The sequence below is a fragment of the Callospermophilus lateralis genome, chromosome 2 (genome assembly GCF_048772815.1).
Source record: "Callospermophilus lateralis isolate mCalLat2 chromosome 2, mCalLat2.hap1, whole genome shotgun sequence".
Lineage (NCBI taxonomy): Eukaryota > Metazoa > Chordata > Mammalia > Rodentia > Sciuridae > Callospermophilus > Callospermophilus lateralis.
The window spans coordinates 195,888,488-195,909,506 of NC_135306.1; the positions used below are offsets into that span (position 1 = coordinate 195,888,488).

At 33.7% G+C, this 21,019-nt stretch overlaps 2 protein-coding genes across 2 annotated transcripts; both read right to left on the reverse strand.

Moving 5' to 3' along the window:
* Nucleotides 1–4,748: 4,748 nt before the first annotated feature.
* LOC143391757 (olfactory receptor 10AG1-like) lies at nt 4,749–7,061 on the reverse strand. Its single transcript, XM_076844507.2, has 2 exons — nt 7,046–7,061; nt 4,749–5,698 (listed from the first exon to the last, which is right to left on the reverse strand). The coding sequence occupies exons 1-2, from the start codon at nt 7,059–7,061 to the stop codon at nt 4,749–4,751; spliced, it is 966 nt and encodes a 321-aa protein (XP_076700622.2).
* Nucleotides 7,062–19,156: 12,095 nt separating this feature from the next.
* On the reverse strand, nt 19,157–20,134 carry LOC143391758 (olfactory receptor 10AG1-like). The gene has a single exon (XM_076844508.1). The coding sequence runs from the start codon at nt 20,132–20,134 to the stop codon at nt 19,157–19,159; it is 978 nt and encodes a 325-aa protein (XP_076700623.1).
* Nucleotides 20,135–21,019: the final 885 nt, after the last annotated feature.

The following is a 21,019-nucleotide window of genomic DNA, read 5'->3' on the forward strand; positions in this document are numbered from 1 at the left end:
ACTTTATCTTTCTTAAAATGAAAATATACCCTATAAAATTATATATTTGAAATAATCACAGATTTAGCATCCCTAAACATAAACTATATCATTTTCTGTACTGAGTCACAGACGCTAACATAAATAAATACAGAATAGTATTTTGATCATTGAAAGGATTTAATACAAATGGAAATTTTGGTTAATTACATGATGGATTCTCAACACTAAAAATGTTATGCTTATGTAGGTTTGTAAGATTCATACTTACTCTCCTGTATTTGAATATATTTCCTTTTCTTTCTCCCAACCAGAAAAGTTTAAGTACATGGGTACATAACACTACATATTTCTCTTCAAAATTCCAAATACATACGAATATTTCACCTTTTCAATTGCTTTTACAACTTTCACATGTGTCATCTTTCTATGTAAACTGAAACTTCTAAGCATAAAATATCCTCATTTGTTCTTCCAGAGTCTCTGGCCAAAGGTATCTTTCCCAACAGTCACTCCATGGAATTCAGGTCCCCTGGGCACTCCTCTCTTGAACCCCACTAGGTCTTATTGGAGAGCACAACCACTAGCTCTCTCCCTACTGTTCACTGTAGAGTATTCAAACTCCAAGTTGTGCACTGGAGGGTCTAGGCCTTTCTGGATATTCCTCCCATGTATCATCACTAAATATGCATTCTTTGTTTAGTGTGATGCATTTATTATTTGCTAACATTATCCTAGGTTAATAATTGATATTGTTAATCAACAACATAAGTGCTACTTCAAATTATATCATTGGTCTGAGCTAAATATAAACACTTTAAAATTGAATCTATGAAGAACAATAACAACTCTGCAGAGACTGCTGATTTCCAACATACTTCCTTCATTTTTACAAAATAGTTTATCAATATGAATGAGATTTCTTTACACTTGCCTATGTTACATTCTCTATTAAAACGAATGACTGTTGGATCCTGGTTCTCTCTCTCTCTCTTTCCCTCTTTCTCTCTCTGATTTTATCTGGTTCTACCTCAAACTTCTTATGCTTGCCCCAGTTTCTATGATTTTGAATGAATATAAAACATATTTTTACAGTTACATTTAACATTTTTCAAAAATTTTGCCTTTGATTTTGAATTACTATTGTAATAAATCGTATTATTTTGCTTAAATAACCTTGAGCTCAATATGAGTACTGAGTGGTATTTTCTTAAATCTATGAGTAGATTTCAAAATTTGAAGACTATAAATAAGCATTGGTCAGGGATATTCTTGTTGAATCCTTCCTAATAATCATGAGTGCTTGTATGAGTGTATTTATGTACTTATAGAATTTATGTTTTCTTAGAATACTATGATTTTTCCATTGTTTATAGTTTTAACAGTATTATGCAAAATACTATAATGTAAATGAATCACTTCAGTCTCTGAAATCATATTTTCCTCTCTTCTTTCTACTAGTTATACACATTTTGTCCTCTTTCAATAATACCTGCCACAGGTTACTCAGTTCTGTTTTCATAAGATTGTTCCATAAAATTTTATTGATTCTGTTAATATGTTACTCAGTTTTTGTTTTCATTATTTTTTAAATATTTTCTCCTGAGTTTGCATTTTAATTTTGTCACTGTGGTACAGAGAATTATAAAATGACCCTAGGGTATACGCTTCCTGGTATACACATACTTTCTTCCAGTTATTCAGTCAAACTGCAATCTAGAAGTTGCTATGGAAGCATTTTATAAATTTAATTAAGTTACCTAATCGATCCACTCTGAATTCTTAATATTTTCCACCAATCACATGTGCCCTCCAAATTTCTCTCTAGCAGTCAGATAGGAAATTAGAGATTCAATTTGTCTTCATTTAATGGGTACCTAGCATAGATTTTGTGATTTCTGACTTTAAGATCCTAAATAATGAAACTAGTCATGTTGTATAGGACTACATATTTTTAAGAATTTTTATTGCAATATTAAGAAATGGATAAAATGAATATATTTTCTTTGTTATATTATTTTATACTTTTTAAGCAAATATGTTTTTTACTAGGAAAATAATGATTATATTCTTAATTTAGTAAATGCAAACTTTGCATAAAAACATAAATGATAAATCAGAAATGCCTTGACATTTATCGATTTAAGAAAGTCAATATCTCCTTTCAATCTATATCCTCCCAGAAACTGATAATATGCACACTCTCCCACTATGTTATACCTCTGTAAAATATTTCATGAAATTATAGATTATTGCCTTTCTTTATTTTTCAAAAATAATTTCATATTTTATGTATACATTTGTATTTTTCTTTATGTGTCTGAAAGTGGTTGGAATTTCTTTAGAGTAACTGTCTTAAGATATTGACTTGTGCACTCCCTCTTTTTGTTATGACATTTTCAGCATGTTAGAGTTTTTCTTATTAGTCCCACATTGTGCATGAGATAAATGTATTCCAGTGACTTAATAAATTTAAACTGAGAGCACAGTTTGCTTCTCATTTTAATTTTGTACTGTAAAATATAATAGACATTCTTGAACAAATATATTTGAAACAACTATTCCCATACAAACATTTGAATTTGTATAAGTTGTGGTGCTCTTGCTAGTACTGGTAAAGTAAATGTATTTTTATTTTTCTTTGAAAGGAAAGACAGCAGAAAATTCCAGACTACTGCTCCAATAGGATATAATACCAGATATGGGAAAGAGTATGCAGACTGGGGACTAGAAAAGAACTTACCCAAGGGGAGTCAATCTCCAATAAAACCATTTTCTTAAGAGGGCTAGTTCTTGGATATTATTTCTTGAGCTACAGTAACATATGACCATAAATTGCATGAGTTAGTGCAAGAGAAATTCTGGAGGCTATATTCCCAAACCATCACATCTGACTCTGGTTGGGGAGAATAATTTCAGGCCTCTTTTAGCTTTTGGTGGCTGCTGGTGTTCCATGGTTTGTGCTTCCACATCTCCAATCTCAGTTCCCTTTTAGGATGACTTTGTCTCTTCTCTGTGTCTTCAAATCTGTTGTCTAAACTTCTCTGCATATCTCTATCATAAGGACACTCATCAATGGATAATAATACTCATCAACCATAATTCAAGAAAACTTCTTATCAAAGTCCTTATTTTAATTGCATTTGCCAACATTCTTTTTACTCAGTCGCATCTATAAGGGTATCCATTGCATGGAAACCATTAAACCCACAGTACATTGCTATGGATAGGGTAAGGTGAAACACCACATATTTGACAAAACTGTAGCAAGACCTGAGATTATAAGGGGATAAAAAAAAAAGTGTTATCAAGTAATAATGAGAGCCTGGATTAATCCATGAGATTTTGTAGTCTTAAAGGGACATGGATTAGAGACAAGAGAGAGAAGTCTAGGAAAACCCAAAGAAATCCTCAAGGTTTCCCTACTTCTTCCACCTTAACTTAGTTTTCCAATGGCTAATTTCAACCGGTGTCTGAGAAGGGTAGACAATGCACCTGAAAGATTGGGAAGAATGAACTAATTACAGAGCACAACCCAAATACTTGTTTCCACAATAACTCCTGTGATCTTTCATTTTGAAGATTGATCTTCAGCCATAGATCAGTTCAAGTAATGAGTTTCGATGTTGACTATAGAGAATCAATTAGCTTAACTGTAAGGAACAAGTGTCTCTTGAAATAATGTGTGGTTATTATCCATATAATTACCATTATTTAGGAACTTCAGAAAAAACTTGATTTTCCTGTCATATCTTCCAGCTTCTGGCGGCCCTTCTCTCCCATGGTGGTTAGCTGTCTTACTCCATATTTTGTATACACCATCACACCCTGTTCTTCTCTGTTATTGTGTGTCTGTTTTCTAAACTCTTTCTGCCTTCTATGTCATATGAGGACATAGATCTCTGTATTTGATGCCCATCCTAAACCACAAAGATCTCATTTCAAAATCCTTGCTAAATTAATTTTGTTTGTTTGTTTTTCAAATAAGGTCCCAGTTACAGGTTCCAGATTGAGAGATATCAATCCACTATACGTGGGCATGGATAATTGTGGTGAAAATTCTAGAAACTTCTATACTATATAGATACTACCAAGGCAAAAGCAGAGTTATATGGGACAGACTGAGGTTATAAGAATACAGTAAGATTTGGACAATACAGGATCAAAGACACCAAGGATTTTCAGTTTTAAAAGAACATGGACAAAGGCATAGATAAATATGGGGAAATTCAAAAAAGTAAGACTGGTCTTCCAAACAAATCCTTGCAATTGAGTTAATGTATACTCTGATCACACAGAGGACCTTAGGTAAATATATGCAAAGATTCTTGAAGCAATGTGTGTTTTATCACAATATTAACTATCATTATTTATGGCTGTACATTGTTTATGGTTGTCTCTAGGAGACAAGATCCCTTATGAGGTTTGTTTTCTTTCCCTCCCTCCCTCCTCCTCTTCCTCCCTTCCTCCCTCCCTCCCTCCCTCCCTCCCTTCCTTCCTTCCTTCCTTCCTTCCTTCCTTCCTTCCTTCCTTCCTTCCTTCCATAAAATCTCCATGGCTTGCATGCATTATTTCTCTTTGGAACCATATTAATTTCTTTCAAATAAATACCTTATGAATGAAAAGTCTGATAAATAATCTCAAATAATCAAGCAAGACAAAGCAATATAACTGTATTTATTTAAGGCCATATCCATAAACCTGAATGATTTTTGTTGTAGCTCTATGAAAAAATGTTAGAAAGAACCTTTCTGAGTTTTCAAGTCTGCCTATGTTAATAACTTAGTTAGTAGTTTCCTCAGTGCCATGGTGATATCCTTGTTCCTCAGAGTGTATATGATGGGATTTAAAGTTGGGATCAAAATGGTGTAGAAAAGAGACAACAGTTTTCCCGTTTCCTCAGATTGATTTGACCTGGGTTGTAGGTAAGTGATAGAAGCTGTTCCATAGAACAAGACTACAACTGTCAGGTGAGAAGAGCAGGTGGAGAAGGCTTTAGCCCTTCCTCTGGCTGAAGACAACTTCAGAATGTTGGAGATGATTTTGCCATAGGAGGCAGAGATCAGCAGAAATGGAACCATGGAAAACACCATGGACAAAACGTAGATTGCTATGTTATTCATAGATGTGTCACCATAAGTAAGCTGGAGCAGTGGGGGGATGTCACAGAAGAAGTGGTTAATTCTGTTAGACCCACAAAAGGGTAGAGAGAAAATTAGATACGTTAGTCCAGTTGCAGCTTGAACTGCAGCGACCCAGGAGGTGGCCAACAGCTGCATGCAGACCTTGTTGCTCATGACTACAGGGTAGTGCAGAGGGTTACAAATGGCCACACAGCGGTCATAGGCCATGACTGTCAGGAGGAGGCTCTCTGTGCCTCCAAACAAGAGGACAAAACACATTTGCATAGCACAGGCACACAAAGAAATATTTCCATTCTGGGTACATAGGTCCATGAGCATTCTTGGGATAGTGACAGTTACATAGCAGATTTCCACAAAGGAAAAATTGCTAAGAAAGAAATACATAGGAGTTTGAAGAGAAGAGTCAGTTTGTGTTATCAGAATAATAATGCCATTGCACATCACAATAGTCAAATATAGGAATAAGAATATTCCAAAAAGCATCCACTGAAGATGGGGAATATCAGAAAATCCCAAGAGAATAAATTCCATAATCATAGTTGTGTTTGATATTTGTGTTATATTTTGTTCTCCATCTGCAGACATAGTAAATTCAGTGTGAGTAATTTGTTCACATTTTGAACTGCATTAATATTCTTTGTTATCTTACTTAGATTCTTAAAGAGACATAGTATTAATCTCTTAAAATATTTCCACCACTACCTTGCTTTTTACCTGAGATGAGATTTTCAACTTCAGAATGACTTGATGTGTAATTAAAATCAATACAAAAATAAAATCTAATGTATTTGATTAAACTTTATTGCAATGACACCAAGGGTACTGAAAAATGTACATTTTTATGTAGAAGTACATGGGGAAAAAGTATCTTATTAGTTCATTCTTAAGACAATTTATGTTACAGGACATTTCTATAATTTCAAACACATACATTTTTTTCTCTTTATCAGTGGTAATATTCTATCTTCTTTCAAGTCAAAGCTTTTCTCTTGAAGCTTTCCATTGAATCTTATTCATAATGAGTTATAACTCCTCTCTTTTTATTGAGGAGAAACAATTTTCCTAAATCAACTCTTTTTTAATGAGGAAATACAGAGATAAATTAACATTCTCTACTAACTTATTCTCTCATCACTTATGCTAATTTGAAAACATTAACCCACCTTGATGTTCATTGGTTTGCCCCATTAACACTTACTATGCAGTGTTTCAAATAAATGAATTAAACTTTAACTTAATAAACACGAACAATTCTTCACACTATGCCTTTCCTTATCTATGTAAGTTTCTCCTTCTTCATGGAATGCCCTTGTAATCAAATGAAGCTCTTTTCTCCGATTTTTCCTTCATCATGTTGTAAAAGTACAACTTGAATGAACACAACTATGATTTAGACAGGTCTTACAAGTGGTCAGAAACTATGAATGGGAATAGAAACAAAAATAAGTGAAAATAAACTCTGCATATTAATACCTTTACTATGAAGAAGTCAGCATTGCTTGCCAATTCTCTGTGAATTTTTAGTTCATGTTCTTCAGCTTCCCAAAAACAAATATTTACATGTTTCTAACTTTAACGTGTGAACTCTATACTCCATTTAATCCCATCAGTTCATGCTTTAGAAATTGTATATAGATGATAAAAGTTCTCAGACTCTCAAGTTTCATAATTCTGTTAGTATCTGTTTTAAATTTGTCCGAAATAAATTAGTTTATTACATCATTAACATTTTTTAATATTCATTATTTTATTTTATTTAGAATTACTAAAAGTTAAAAGATATGAAGCTTATGTTAGGGATTTATTTCATTTACAAATAAATATCTCAGATATTCATGTTTTTCTACTTTATCAATTGAATCTTGATCATCAAATTTGAAGCTATCCTTAAATAAAGTATTCCAATAGCAATTGCAGCTCACCTTTACAGATTTGCATGAAGTAATCTGTCTGATGATGTGTGACTTTTAATCTATCACTCTTTGAGGTCTTCTCTTTCTAACGTTTCCTAATCCTGCAATATTTTTATTTGTTTCAAGCACCATCTGGTCTTAAATATAGATAGCCATGCTCACACTGGGGATCAGCTTCTCTCGTCTATCAATTTGGTTGCTAGTATTCTACTTCTTTTCCTAATGAGTTTCTCATGAGAACCCTGAGTTAATCAAATTTGTGTGCCTATGCCTTTTGGCCATTATGAATTATTGTCTCCACTGATTTTGTGTTGTTAATCACTGTTTTTAAATTTTGTTTATAATATGTATTATTGGTACTTTTAAATTTTTATTTATTTACAGTTTGTTGAACATATTAAATTTTGCAGTATATTCTTTTCTTATTTTTAAAATATGAACTTTATAATATTGAATACTTATCTGCCTCATACATTTTCTCCTGAGACATTAATATATTTGGGAAATCTTATAGCTAGTTCCATTATGGTTTTCAAGCTTGCTCATCTTATCAAACCTATTTCTGTCTCCCTCAAATATGTATTTATTCTGAATTGACACTATATCTCCATCTATTCATATAATTGTGTATTTTTTTTCTTTTGTAGTTAGTTTATATGATGAATTATATTAGTTGATTCTCAAATGTTAATACACCAGGGATAAATCCTACTTAGCCGTGGTGTGAATTTCTATGCATACATAATTGTAATGAATTTGATCATTTCTACATCTAATATTATCTATATGTTGGTGAGAATGTTCTGTAGTAATAGAATTTATTTCTATATCATCATCAAGTGTAATAAAATTTCCCATGCAGAATCAAGCTTTCTGCTAATCTCACACAGTTGAAATTTTAAGTTTCTATATTATATTCTTAACTGCAAAGGCTTGCTTTTGCAGTATGCCACCCTAGTCCAAGACTGTTGTCATCTGGACAATCACTGCCAGAGTCCATTTTGGAAGAGTGAAGAAGAGAGAATCTAATATTCTCAGAAGTTCGAAATAGCAATCAAGAACTTGTTCAGGAACAATTGAGCTTACATCTGCTGCTGCTTCCTAGTTCTTCCAACTCTTAATTCATCCAAGCCATCCTTCTATAGGACGGTGCTGCCTCTTAAATCTGGGCATCTCTTTATCCAACCAAATTACAATGTGTCACACATTTGCTAAAATTATTTTTTACATACTAGTGTCTTAAGGATAATACGCATTACCTTTGAAAATGCATAGTTTGTTGCATTTTGTATTTAGGTAAATAAACTCCCTGGAAAGCCTTGTGTAGATTATGGAGTAAATTTCTCCTTTGGAAAAAAAAAAAAAAAAAAACTATTTAAATACAATGTTTTCTACACTATCTACAAATGCTTTTTTTCCCCCATATCTAAGTACATTTTCTTGATTCCCATTAGAGAAATATATATTTCAAAGTTTTGTTCTTAATTGTAGTATTTGCCAGCCCATGAAATAAAACAAAATCACCTCTTTATTTTCATCAATATGTGTGGTACCTACATGGATTAATGAATGTAGAATCGATCCTCTCCTGAGTACCTGTCTCTCTTCTCGGATTGCACTTTATTATTTATTTTTCTTTCTATTCATTTAATAATATGTAAGATTCTTAAACTCTTCGTGGTGAGACAAAGATTGCATTTTAGTGCCATCATGATGGGTACGTGTTGTTTACCCTTCTATTACACAAACTCAGATATTACATGAAGCTCAACCCTGTTACTTTATTTGATTAACTCAAAAACCTTTTCATGAAATAATTGTGTTAATGTATTTATATAATTGTTTAAACTTTCTCCCTATCAGCATATAGATTACAACAATGGAATTTTTAGTTTCTTTACTGCACAGTGTAATTGCATAACATAAATTTTAAATCATTTTAGACTTCCCAGATCAGACAAAGAACCATCTGTATATTCACAAATGAATATATTCAATGTCACATGGAACACAATAATCACCCAGTTGAGCCATGCAGAAGGGAGTGATGGAGAGAAAATCCTGACATTTAAAAATATTTTTAATTTTTTCTATTTATTTATATTCAACTCCAGACCACACATTATCACAAAAGCATGCAACACAACCTGGTCCAATTCAGTCTCCAACACTTCCTCTCTTTTAAACTCACTGCCCTCCATTCTACAAATCAGTTCTCAATCCATTTACACCTTACTGTGCTTATTTTATTTTTTAATTAGTGCCCTGTGGAGACACACATGCCTGGACAACCGAGATATATGTATGCATACACATATGGAAGTTCAATCAAATTCATTCCATTGTTCTTCACTTTTCCTGTTCCTTCTTTCTTATCCTTAATACCTTTGTCTACTGATCTTTTCTCTATTTTGATAAAGATCCTGTTCCCTATTTTTTTTTTATTTTTCTCTCATTTTTTGATTTTTAACACCCCCCAAGCCTTATTTTGGGTTACATTCCCCATATCAGAGAAAATATTCAACCTATGATTGTCGGGAACTGATTTATTTCACTTATCATAATAGTCTTCAGTTCCATCTATTTACCAGCAAATGCCATAATGTCATTCTTTAAAAATGACATTAAACTGAGTAAACTCCATTGTGTTTATTTGCCACATTTTCTTTATCTATTAATCTATTTAAGGTTGGTTCCATTGCTATTGTGAATTGTGCTGCTTTGAACATTGATGTGGTTGCATCATTGTAGTATGCTGAGTTTAAATCTTTTAGGGATATATTTCAAGGAATGGGATAGCTGAGTTATCGTGTTCCCATTCATAGTTTTTGAAGGAATCTCCACACTTCTTTCCAGAAGTGGAAACTAATTAGCATTCCCAACAAAAATGTATCAATGTACGTTTTCCTCATATTCTCACCAATATTTAATAGTATTTTATTCTTGATGATTACCATTCTGAGTGGAGTGAGATGAAGTCTCATTGTAGTTTTGATTTGCATTTGCCTGATTGTTAAGGATGTTGAATATTTTTCATACTTTTGTTAGCCATTGCATTTCTTCTTTTTTGAGAAGTCCCTGTTTAGTTCTTTTGCTATTCATTGATTAGGTGAATTGTTCTTTTTTTTTTTTTTTTTTTTTTGGTGTTCAATTTTGTGGTTTTTTTCCCCATATTCTGGATATCAATGCCCAATCTGGGGAACAAGTGAGAAATATCTTCTCCCATTCTGTAGGCTCTCTCTTCATGCTTTTGATTGTTTCCTTTGCTGTGCAGAAGTTTTTAATTTGATGCCATCCCACTTATTGATACATAATTTTATGTCTTGTGCTTTAGGAATCTCATTAAGGAAGTTCATTCCTATGCTGACATGTTGGAGAGTTGGGCTGACTTTTTTTTCTGGCAGATGCAGGTTCTCCACTCTAATATCTAGCTAGGTCTTTGTTCCATCCTGAGTTTTGTGCAAAGTGAGAGATAGGCATTAAATTTATTCTTCTATGTGTGGATTTCCAGATTTTCATTTTTTTCCCCAGCATTTCTTATTAAATAGGTTATTTTTTTTCTCCATTTTGGCATCTTTTGGGCCAAAAAAAAAAAGGTATCAGATAATTTTATTTATGTGGATTTGTCTCTGTGTCTTCTATTCTTTTCCATTGGCCTTCTTGACTGTTTTGGTGCCAATACCATGCTATTCTTATTACTATAGTTTATAGTATATAAAAGTCTGATATTGAGAGTCCTCCTGATTCTCTATTTTGGAAAGGATCACTGTATATTCCATGTCTCTTATTTGTCCAAGTAAATTTGAGAGCTACTTTTTATAGCAGTTATTGAAATTCTGACATTTTTGAGACACAACAGAGTGATGTTGTTTTAAATTACACCTTTGCATTTGATTTGCTAGGTAGCAATAAAAAATGGGAAGAAGCACTTGAAAAAAAAAATTTTAAAGAGAGAGAGAGAGAGAGAGAGAGAGAGGAGAAGAGAAGAGAAGAGAAAAGAGAGAATTTTTTTAATATTTATTTTTTAGTTTTTCAGCGGACACAACATCTTTGTTTGTATGTGGTGCTGAGGATTGAACCCGGGCCGCATGCATGCCAGGTGAGCATGGTACCGCTTGAGCCACATCCCCAGCCGACTTGAAAATTCTTAAAAAGCCAAATGTCGAACCTTTCTTCTATTGTTCCACGGCATGTCCACTATGTTATAACCACAATTGCCATCTGTCAGTGTTCTAAACATTCTCTCCTCTTAAATTATCACCTAAATTTGTGAATTTTTAGAGAATTTTGACAATGAGATGAAGCTTATGTAGAGAACAAGAGAAGCACCTGAAGGATGCATTCCATATGACTATGTAGCAAAGAGTGACTAGGTAATATAACATAAAGGAGAAGTAAATTTAAAAACAAAAGAAATTTTAAAATCCTAGCAAACAAAAAAGTCACTCAGGTTACATATTCTTCATTTCTTTTTAATTGATGAATCATCCAAATGTTCAGATTTCAGTGGAAATTCAGGTCTTTTTGTTCCTGAATTTTAGCTTTTGTTCATTCGCACAGTGTAAATATCTATGTAGACTCTGCTAAGCAACTTTTCAAGCAGGAAAATGTAGAAGATAATCAAATTGTGCTTTTATTCCCACAATTTCCATTTCCATTAACATTCTAAATGAAAAATTAAATCATGTTGCGAGAATGGATAAGTCCATTCTTGAGCAAGATGGATTTGAACATATGTGCTAGTGAGCCTGAATAAAATGATTTCACTCTTTATGCCTACTTTTATCGTCTTAAATTTGTATATCTCTTGATTACTATTGTTGCCTTTCACCTCATTTTTTTAAGAAATGATAAAAAAAAACAATATAACCAGATGCAGTATCACAGGGCTGTAATCTCAGTGACTCTAGATGCTAAGGCAAGAGGATTGTAAATTCCAGAACAGCCTGGTAAATATAGGGGGATCCTCATCAACTGAGCAAGACACAGTCTCAGAATAAAAGATAAAAAGGACTGGGGATATAGCTCAGTGGTAAAGTACCTCTAGGTTAAATCTCAGTACAAAGAAAGAAAAGAAGAGATAGAAAAAGAGAAAGAAATAGAGAAATTACTGTTAGTTTGTATATTTTTTCATGTCATAAATAATGTTTGATGACTCAAAGATGGTTTGGCTAATATTGCTATTTCTCTGATAGATAATAAATACTATTTTAAAGGCATTTTAGTTGCAATTATAATAAATGTACAAAAGTATTTTGTTTTATTATTTTATTCTTTTTAAACAAACATGCATTATTTTGAGGGTATGCCTATTATATGGCCATTTTAGTAAATGTTAACTATGCATAAAAATATAAAAACTAAATTAGAAAAGACTTAAATTATTTTCATTCAGGAAAGTCACTATGTCCTTCTAATCCACATTCTCTCAGAGACTGCTAACATGCATGCACTTCCAGTAATTACAGCATGTATAAAATATTACCTGAAAGTATACATTTTTACCTTACTTTGTTTTTTTTAATTATATTTTATTCCTACTTTTTTTTTTTTTTACATTTCAACACAAGCTTAGAATTTCTTTAAAATATTGACTAGAATAGCCATGCCATATGCATGAGGCAACGAACTCCAGTGAGTTAATCTGTTTGAACTGAGAGAACTCTTTGCTTTTATTTTTTTTTTTTGTACTATGCAAATGTATAATAGACATTCTTCTACAAACAATATTTGAAATTGTACAAACATTTGTATTTCTATAAGATGAAGTGTCCTAGTCACTGTTTGTAAACTGTTTTGATTTTTCTTTAAAAAAAATTAAAAAGCTTAGTTATTTTCCCAAAAGATATACACCAGAGATGGGGAATAGCATATATACTGGGCACTGGAAGAATATAGAAGTCATCCTTGATGATTCAAGTTCCAACAAAATCACTTTAATGAAATGACTAGTTCATGTGTATGAGATTTTAGAGCTATGGTGACACATTACCACATTGTACCACCTAACACAAAAGACTATTTGGGAAGAATAATTTCAGGCCTCCTTTTGCTCTTGGTGGCCACTGGTGTTCTTTGACTTGTGTCTCTGTAGCTTCAATCTCTGTTACCATTTGCCATAATTTTATCTTTTGTCTGCAGGTTTTATATCTAAACTTCTCTTCTAAGGACTCTTGTCAAAGTGTTTAGGGCCAACCATAATTCAGGATAACCTCTTTTAAAAATTCATACTTTAATTACATCTGCACACACTTTTCAAAGTAAGCCATATATATACGTCCTGGTTGGACATATCTACTGAGTGGAAACCATCAAAATGACAGTACATTGACATGAAGAGAGTAGGTAAAACACCAGATATTTGAAATGGTATGTAGAAATTACTACAGTAATACCAGAGGCTATAAGGAGGGAAAATAGTGTTATCAGATAATGGTGAGATCTGGGAAAATAGAGAATTTCATGAATATATTTAGTCTTAATTTAGTCTTAGAGGGACATGGATTAGCAACAAGAGAGAAAAGCGCCCCCCCTACTCCCCCCCAAAAAAAAAACTCAAAGAAATCCTCTAGATTTCTCTACATCTACTACCTCAGCTACTGTCAGTTTTTCAACTGTCTAAATCCTACCACATTGTCTCAAAATACCAGAAAACACTTCTGAATGACTAAAAAGAATGATAATGAGAGAGTGTGACCTTAATAAATGGTTCTACAACTCCCTCATTTGTCTTTCATTTTTCTCCATGAAAGATTGATCTTCAAAATTAGATTACTTTAATTGAGCTAAGCTGAACTTTGATTATAGAGAAGCCACTATCTTAACAAGTGTCTCTTGAAATACTATGTGGTTATCATACACAAAATTATCATTATTTAGGAATTTAGGAAAAAATCTATTTGGAGCTGTTATGTCTATATGACAATCAAAATAGCCAGTTATTTATGTTTTCAACTTTTTTACTCATGTAAATAATTTAGCACTTTCCTCAATGTTAATTGAAATCTTTGATCCACAGACTATAATGTGATATTTCTATAAAAGTGGTAAAGAAATTAGAGATCATCCATCCCTTCTCATTAATTTAGTTTGTGTCAACCATTTTACACCACCTGTCATTTCTATTTGTTTATTATCTTATTTTAATCAGGAGGTCTAATTAATTTACAAAACTAAAGTGTTAAAATATCAACCACTAAATATAAAATCAAGTACTCTTTACTTATTAAGTTCCATAAGGTAATATATTTAAACATTATGTGTGTCTTCATAAATTGGTGAATGGAAAAAAGTTTAATATTGCTTTGGTCTGTGTCTTTGCTAAAACAAGGTTACTAAGTGTTAAGAGTCTATCAGGTGTAATTTATATACAAAGAGTATAAGAAGCTTCAGTTGGGTTTCAATTACATTATTATAGTATCATAAAAAACATGAAAGTCTTTCATCTTCTTAAAGTGGAGTAATTTGTCTAAATCAAAAATTTTATAAGGGTTATTTCAGAATGTGAATTTATAAAAAGGGTTAACGGCTAGAAAAGAGATACTAAGATTGAAGATGTGAAAATATATTTTAATATGGAAGGTTAAAAGAAAAAGAAATGTTTCTAGATGAGATAATCTCTGTGGTAAAGTAAAAAGTTGTAAAATGCCATTTAAAAAAAATTTGAGGAAACTAGACTTATTTTAAAAGCTTAAGAAAGGAAGAAAGAAAAAAAAAAGGCATTTGTACATGGCAGATTGAGACAAAGCTTCTTAATGGAGTAAAAAAGGCCTTTGGTTGAAGGGCAGCCATGTAAACTAACATGAAAGCGATTTAAACAGAATCTAAGCCTCGTTTAAAAGAGTGAAGCTGTAGGTGGTGAAAAAGTACATTTAAAAGTACAGTATAGATGATAATTGTAAGACTTTAAAAGGTCAATTTGAAGGTGGTTAAGATGCCTTCATGACGGAGGAAAGACTGCGTCATTCGAAGCCTAGTTAATCTTATAAATTGGAAAGGGGTATATATCCCCCAAAGATAAACTTAAAATAACCCTTTTTACTCTAAACTTTTTAAATTTGGATTCATCAGGACTTAGTGCTACAGGAAGACATATGTATCCAAAAAATGTACATAAGACTAAAGTACTTTGGAAAGATATTCTAACAGGACAATGGAAAGATCCTGACCCAGTGATTTTCTGGAGTTGGGGTTCTGTTTGTTTTTCCACAGGAGAACAGCAACCGATTTGGATTCCAGAAAGACTAACTAAAACGATTTCTACAGATCAAAAAGAAGATGATTTGACTCAAATCCATAACAGCTGATATCCACAACTCCAGCTTGGCCATTCTTACATCTGCAACTGTGATTAACCAGGATGCTTTTTCAATATCTATTTTATTATTGCATTTTTCCACATCATAAGGTTCTATTTTTATTTTTTGAGCTCATACAAACCTAGGTTAATGTTTTTCTGATCAGTTTTATTTTTTGACTGGAGTTTTTAAACATTGCAATGGAGATTTCACCTAGGTAAAGCTACAAGGCCTTTATTATTATCTTATGTGTTGTATGTTTGTTTGCACATTTGTGTTTTGTGTTGTATGTCTGTGTGTGCGTATTTCATATATGAGGAGCGCTCATGAGAAAATGGATCCGAATTATTTTTTTTATTCATGTGATTTAAATGGCTTAATTTAAATTAGGTAAACAGCTGTTAAGGATTGTTTTTAAAGGTGGTTAACAGATCTGCTTGTTTACTAATTTAAATCAGGTAAACAGCTGTTAAGGATTGTTTTTTAAGTAGGTTAACAGATCTGTTTGTTTACTTTCACCTTTCCTTTTCATTATATTTAATAATTCTTTTCAGGATAATGTCTTTTTAGCATCATTGCCAGAATTCCTATCTTCATCCCAATGAATATAACTCAACAAGTATGCTCAATCAAGGAGTCAACGGACTTTGGGAGGAAACGGACTTTGGGAGATTCCTCCACTTTGAACCGCTTACAGAACTTGCCTAGACTATGTAACTATCGTTTGGTACAGCGAATTGTGGTGATGCTGGCATATATTTGCTGATGGTGTCACCAGTGATGCAATTTTTATTTCCTTGCCAACGCACCACATGTTAATTGTGGTAATGCTGGCATATCTTTGCTGAAGGTGTCACCAGTGATGCGATTTTTCCAAAGGAACTGTCAATTGGCTTGGTGTCGTGGCATTTCTGTATCCTCCTCCCTTCTGCTAGTGATGGTCTAAATTTGGGGGCCAATGGCTATATGCTGGACCAGTAGTCAGTGACGGGTATGATCCAATTGCAGTGGTATCAACCTAAGACAGGAGGCTGACGCCTAAAGGTCAGTTGCCTAAAGGTCAGTTTTCTGATGACAGGTAAGAACCATATGTTGAATTGGACAACCTACCAGGCACGGTCCTTAAGCCACATTAACCTCACTCCCCCACTGGCACCAAGGCCAAATTTGGGGGCCAACAGAGGTGAGGCAAAGAACCTCACCCCCCCACTGGTGCATAGACCTATCCACAAGTATGGCTGTATGTTGGACCGGTAGTCAGTGACGGGTATGATCCAGTTGCAGTGGTATCAACCTAAGACAGGAGGCTGATGCCTAAAGGTCAGTTTTCCAATGACGGGTAAGAACCATATGTTGAACTGGACAACCTACCAGGCACGGTCCTTAAGCCACATTACTTGTTGTTTAATTAATCAGAAGGGGGGAGATGGTGGGAGCCATCAGCCAAGTAGGTATGACAATTTCCTTGCCAGCATACCCCCATGTTTCTTTAGTGGAAGGACTCATGGAAACAGGACATTGCATGTAAGGTGACCTTGCTCAGGGACCAGGGCGGATCCGTGTTTAGGGTGTTCCCCCTTTAGAATAGGGCGGTTTCGCATAATAGGAGATTAGGGTGTTCCCCCTTTAGAATAGGGCGTATCCTGCTGCTGAGTTCCTCTTGAGTTCTTAGGGTAAGACAGTGTATTTTGGGAGACAGAAGCCCATGTGGGTGGATTTGGGCAGAGTGTGGATTTGGGCAGAGAACGTGGATTCCCCCAGAACGTGTTTGTAGACTGCCGGTGTGAGTTTGGGAATAAAGAATTGCTGTTTGAATCTACAAGCTGTGTGGAGACTCGTGATTTGTGCCCAGCCAGAGACTGCAGCAAGTTGCCACAAATTTCTATTATCTTATTATTAACTAGTCTTCTTTTCTACATCTTTTAAATAAGATTTATTTTGTGTGTATTCATAATTCACTGGGATGAAGTTTCTCATGGAAGCTTATCCCAAAGGAATCATACCTAGCTATTCTGTAACAATTCCTTACTACCAAATGCTCTCTGAAACACTTACATGAATTTTATGAACCACTCCTAACTTCTTGGTAATATTGTTTTTGTGCGGGTGAGTTAGGTTCAGAGTAGAGTTTGTTTACAGTGTTGCTTGCTTCTGGGACAAGATCTCTAGGGCTTGCACAAATCCAGACTCCATGAAGCACATCTATCACTTCTCCCAAGCCTTCTTAATATGTTGTTCCTTCTCATCTCTATGCCTACATTCTGAGTTAAATTTAATCTAACTCCTTATTTAAATCAATCCTTTCATTTCCAGGATTATTCTAGTAACTTTGTCTCACTGTAAGTAATTGTATACATAGAACTCAGGGAAAATCTTTAAAGATGTAAATCTCATCATTTTAATTGTACTGTTTATTGTAGAGGATATAGATGCACCATTGAATTGTGGCACACCCCTGTAATCCCAGCTGCTTAGGAGGTTGAGACAGGAGAATCACAAGTTCAAAGCCAGCCTCAGCAACAGCAAGGTGCTAAGCAACTCCGTGAGACCCTGTCTCTGAATAAAATACAAAATAGCTTTGGAGATGTAGCTCAGTGATTGAGTACCCCTGAGTTCAATCCCTGGTACAAAAGAAAAAAAAATTTCCCCAATAATTTTTGTTTTTTATTTGATAACAACCTGTTTAATACCTATTTTCTTTTTTTTTTTTTTTAATGTTTATTGTAGTTGGACACAATACCTTTATTTATTTATTTTCATGTAGCGTTGAGTATAGAACCCAAGGCCACTGAGCCACAACTCTAGCCCCTAAATGCAACCTCTTTTATGTGATTTCTTATTGTCGTGCAGTATTGTCTGGGCTTTTTTTTTTTTTTTTTTTCTTTTGGTTCAGATTTTGAACTCAGGTTTGAACTGGACCATGGAGCCACATCTTTATCCCTGTTTTGTATTTTACTTAGAGACAGGGTCTCATTGATTTGCTTAGTGCCTCATTTTGCTGAGGCTGGCTTTGAACTCGCAGTCCTTCTACCTTAGCCTCTGGAGCTACTGGGATTACAGGCATGCACCACCATTCCCAACTTGTCTGGGCTTCTTGACATAGAAGTGAAAAGGTTTCCATTGTTTAAGAAAATAATCCCAAATGATCAAATGCTATTCATGTTTGCTAGTCACTTTGGCCAAGGCTAAATCACACACTCTAACCAACAGTCAGTGTGTGAAAGAAAAAGAAAAAAGACAGGGGTACAAGGAGTAACAATTTTTGAGGCCATTACTATATGTGTGTAATATGATCACTTCATTGCACAATTACATAAATGTATGACATATATGTATCATGTTTATTAAAATATTTCTCAATATAAACATCCATTTTTTGACATTTTTAAGAAAATAGTATTGCAATAAACATTATATTATAAACTTATAAGTGCTAGTCATTCTTGTTTGTATCTTTACACACACATCTATTCATATGAGATAATTGTTTAGTAATATCTGTAGAATCTATTGTATTTTCTTTAGTGGTGGATGTTAATGTAGAGTGTGGAAGCCATCATCTTAGAAAATCCTATATGTCATATCATCCTATTTAGTCATACTCTTCTATTTACTAGTTTACAGTGAGGAGAAAAACCTTATTTTAAAAGTATAGAATTGTTAATTAATTAATACAAATGTCATAACTCTGAGAAAATAAGGTTCATTAAAGAGGAATTACATTATTAGTTTTCTATAAATTAGGGCAATATTCAATTAGTTTCAAATTAAGTATGTATAAATTTAGTCATGTAAGGCATTAATATTTGTTACGTTAATTTTCTCACAATGCTAACAATTTGAGAAGAAATTTTCTTAATGCCTCTGTAACGTCTTTGTTGCGCAGACTGTATATCACTGGATTGAACATCGGGGTCAAAATGGTGTAGAAAAGAGAGAGCAGCTTGTCTGTTCCTTCATACTGATTGGATTTGCTGTTTAAATAGGTAATACTGGCTGATCCATAGAATAAAAATACAACTATAAGGTGGGATGAGCAAGTGGAAAAGGCTTTGGCCCTCCCAGTGTTTGATGGCAACTTCAGGATGGTTGAGATAATTCTGCTGTAGGACCCAAGAATCAACATAAAGGGAACAGTGACAAATAGTACAGCAAATACAGAAACCACCATCTCATTCACAAAGATGTCCCCACAGGCCAGCTTGAGCATTGGGGGAATGTCACAGAAGAAGTGGTGAATTTGGTTAGAATCACAGAAGGGCAGAGAGAAAATCTGACAGGTCTGCCCTACCTGAAGTGGAATTCCAATGACCCAGGAACCAACTACCAGCCAGACACAGACTTTGTGGCTCATGACTAGAGGGTAGTGCAGAGGGTTACAAATGGCCACATAGCGGTCATAGGCCATCACCGCCAGAAGGAAACATTCTGTGGCTCCCAGTATGAGGAAAAAGCACATTTGTGTAGCACAGGCAAAAAAAGAAATATTTCCCTTCTGGGTCCAAAGATCTATAAGCATTCTGGGAAGTGTGACGGACACATAACAGATTTCCAGGAAAGAAAAATTACTGATAAAAAAGTACATGGGAGTCTTCAGAGTGGGATCTATTCTCGTTATTAGAATGATGATGCCATTCCCCAGCAGGATAATCAGGTAGATGACTAAGAATATTCCGAAGAGAAACCAGTGCAATGTGGGAATATCAGAAAAGCCCAAGAGAACAAAGCCCTCCACTGAAGTAAGGTTGGTTTCTGTGATTTTCACGTTTTCTTTCTGTGGATTTACAGTTTTTGACTGCATTTTCTTCATTTCAAATTGGATTAGTATGTGAGTTTGGATCCTTATAATTTCTTAGTTTCTTTCTGAAGCCTGCATTCTGTAATTCCAGGAGATCTGATATGAAATGCAAAGTGAAACATACATCAAATAAAAATAAAGTTAATGTGGTGAATAAAATGTTTTTAAATATGAACTGATAATGTTAGATTGACTTTCTAATTATAGCATAAATAAGATCCATAGAGATGAATGCTTTTATTCCATTTATAATACCAGAAATGATAATTCTCATGGGTTTTTTCCAAATTGTAAAATTCTTCTTCTGTTTCCTTTTCTTATCTTTTCATTTTTAACCCAAGTTTTTGTCCAATTTTTATATTTAGAAAAATTTATTTCTCTTTCTAAATACTGTTTATCCCCTTAGTCTCAAATTTATCTAGGGAATCTTTGTTTTTCGTTTGCTTGTTTTTTTTTTTTATTCTTGCATTCACACACATAATCTCGATATCTCAAACTATTATATTCAAATAAAACTTCATTTTCCCATTATTTGTCATAGATGGAGTAAGTTCTGTATTTCTCCCGACACTTTTGAGACTGTACCGACTCCTTGACTGAATATATAGCAAGGTCATGAGATCGGGCAATCTTTTGCAGGACCTTTCTAATCACCATCTCTCATATATTAATAACTATGTCTCATTGCTATTAATCAACAATTTCAAGACATAACATTCATTTAACTCAACATATTTTTATGTTACCCAAGTACATTCATAATTATTACTTTACCAGGTTAGATAGAATTCAGTTTTCAACATTCAAATGTCTCTTTACAACCACTTCTAGATTTCTAATACATCCCAACCATTTTCCCCTCACATTTCCTCAATCACAAAAGCTGAT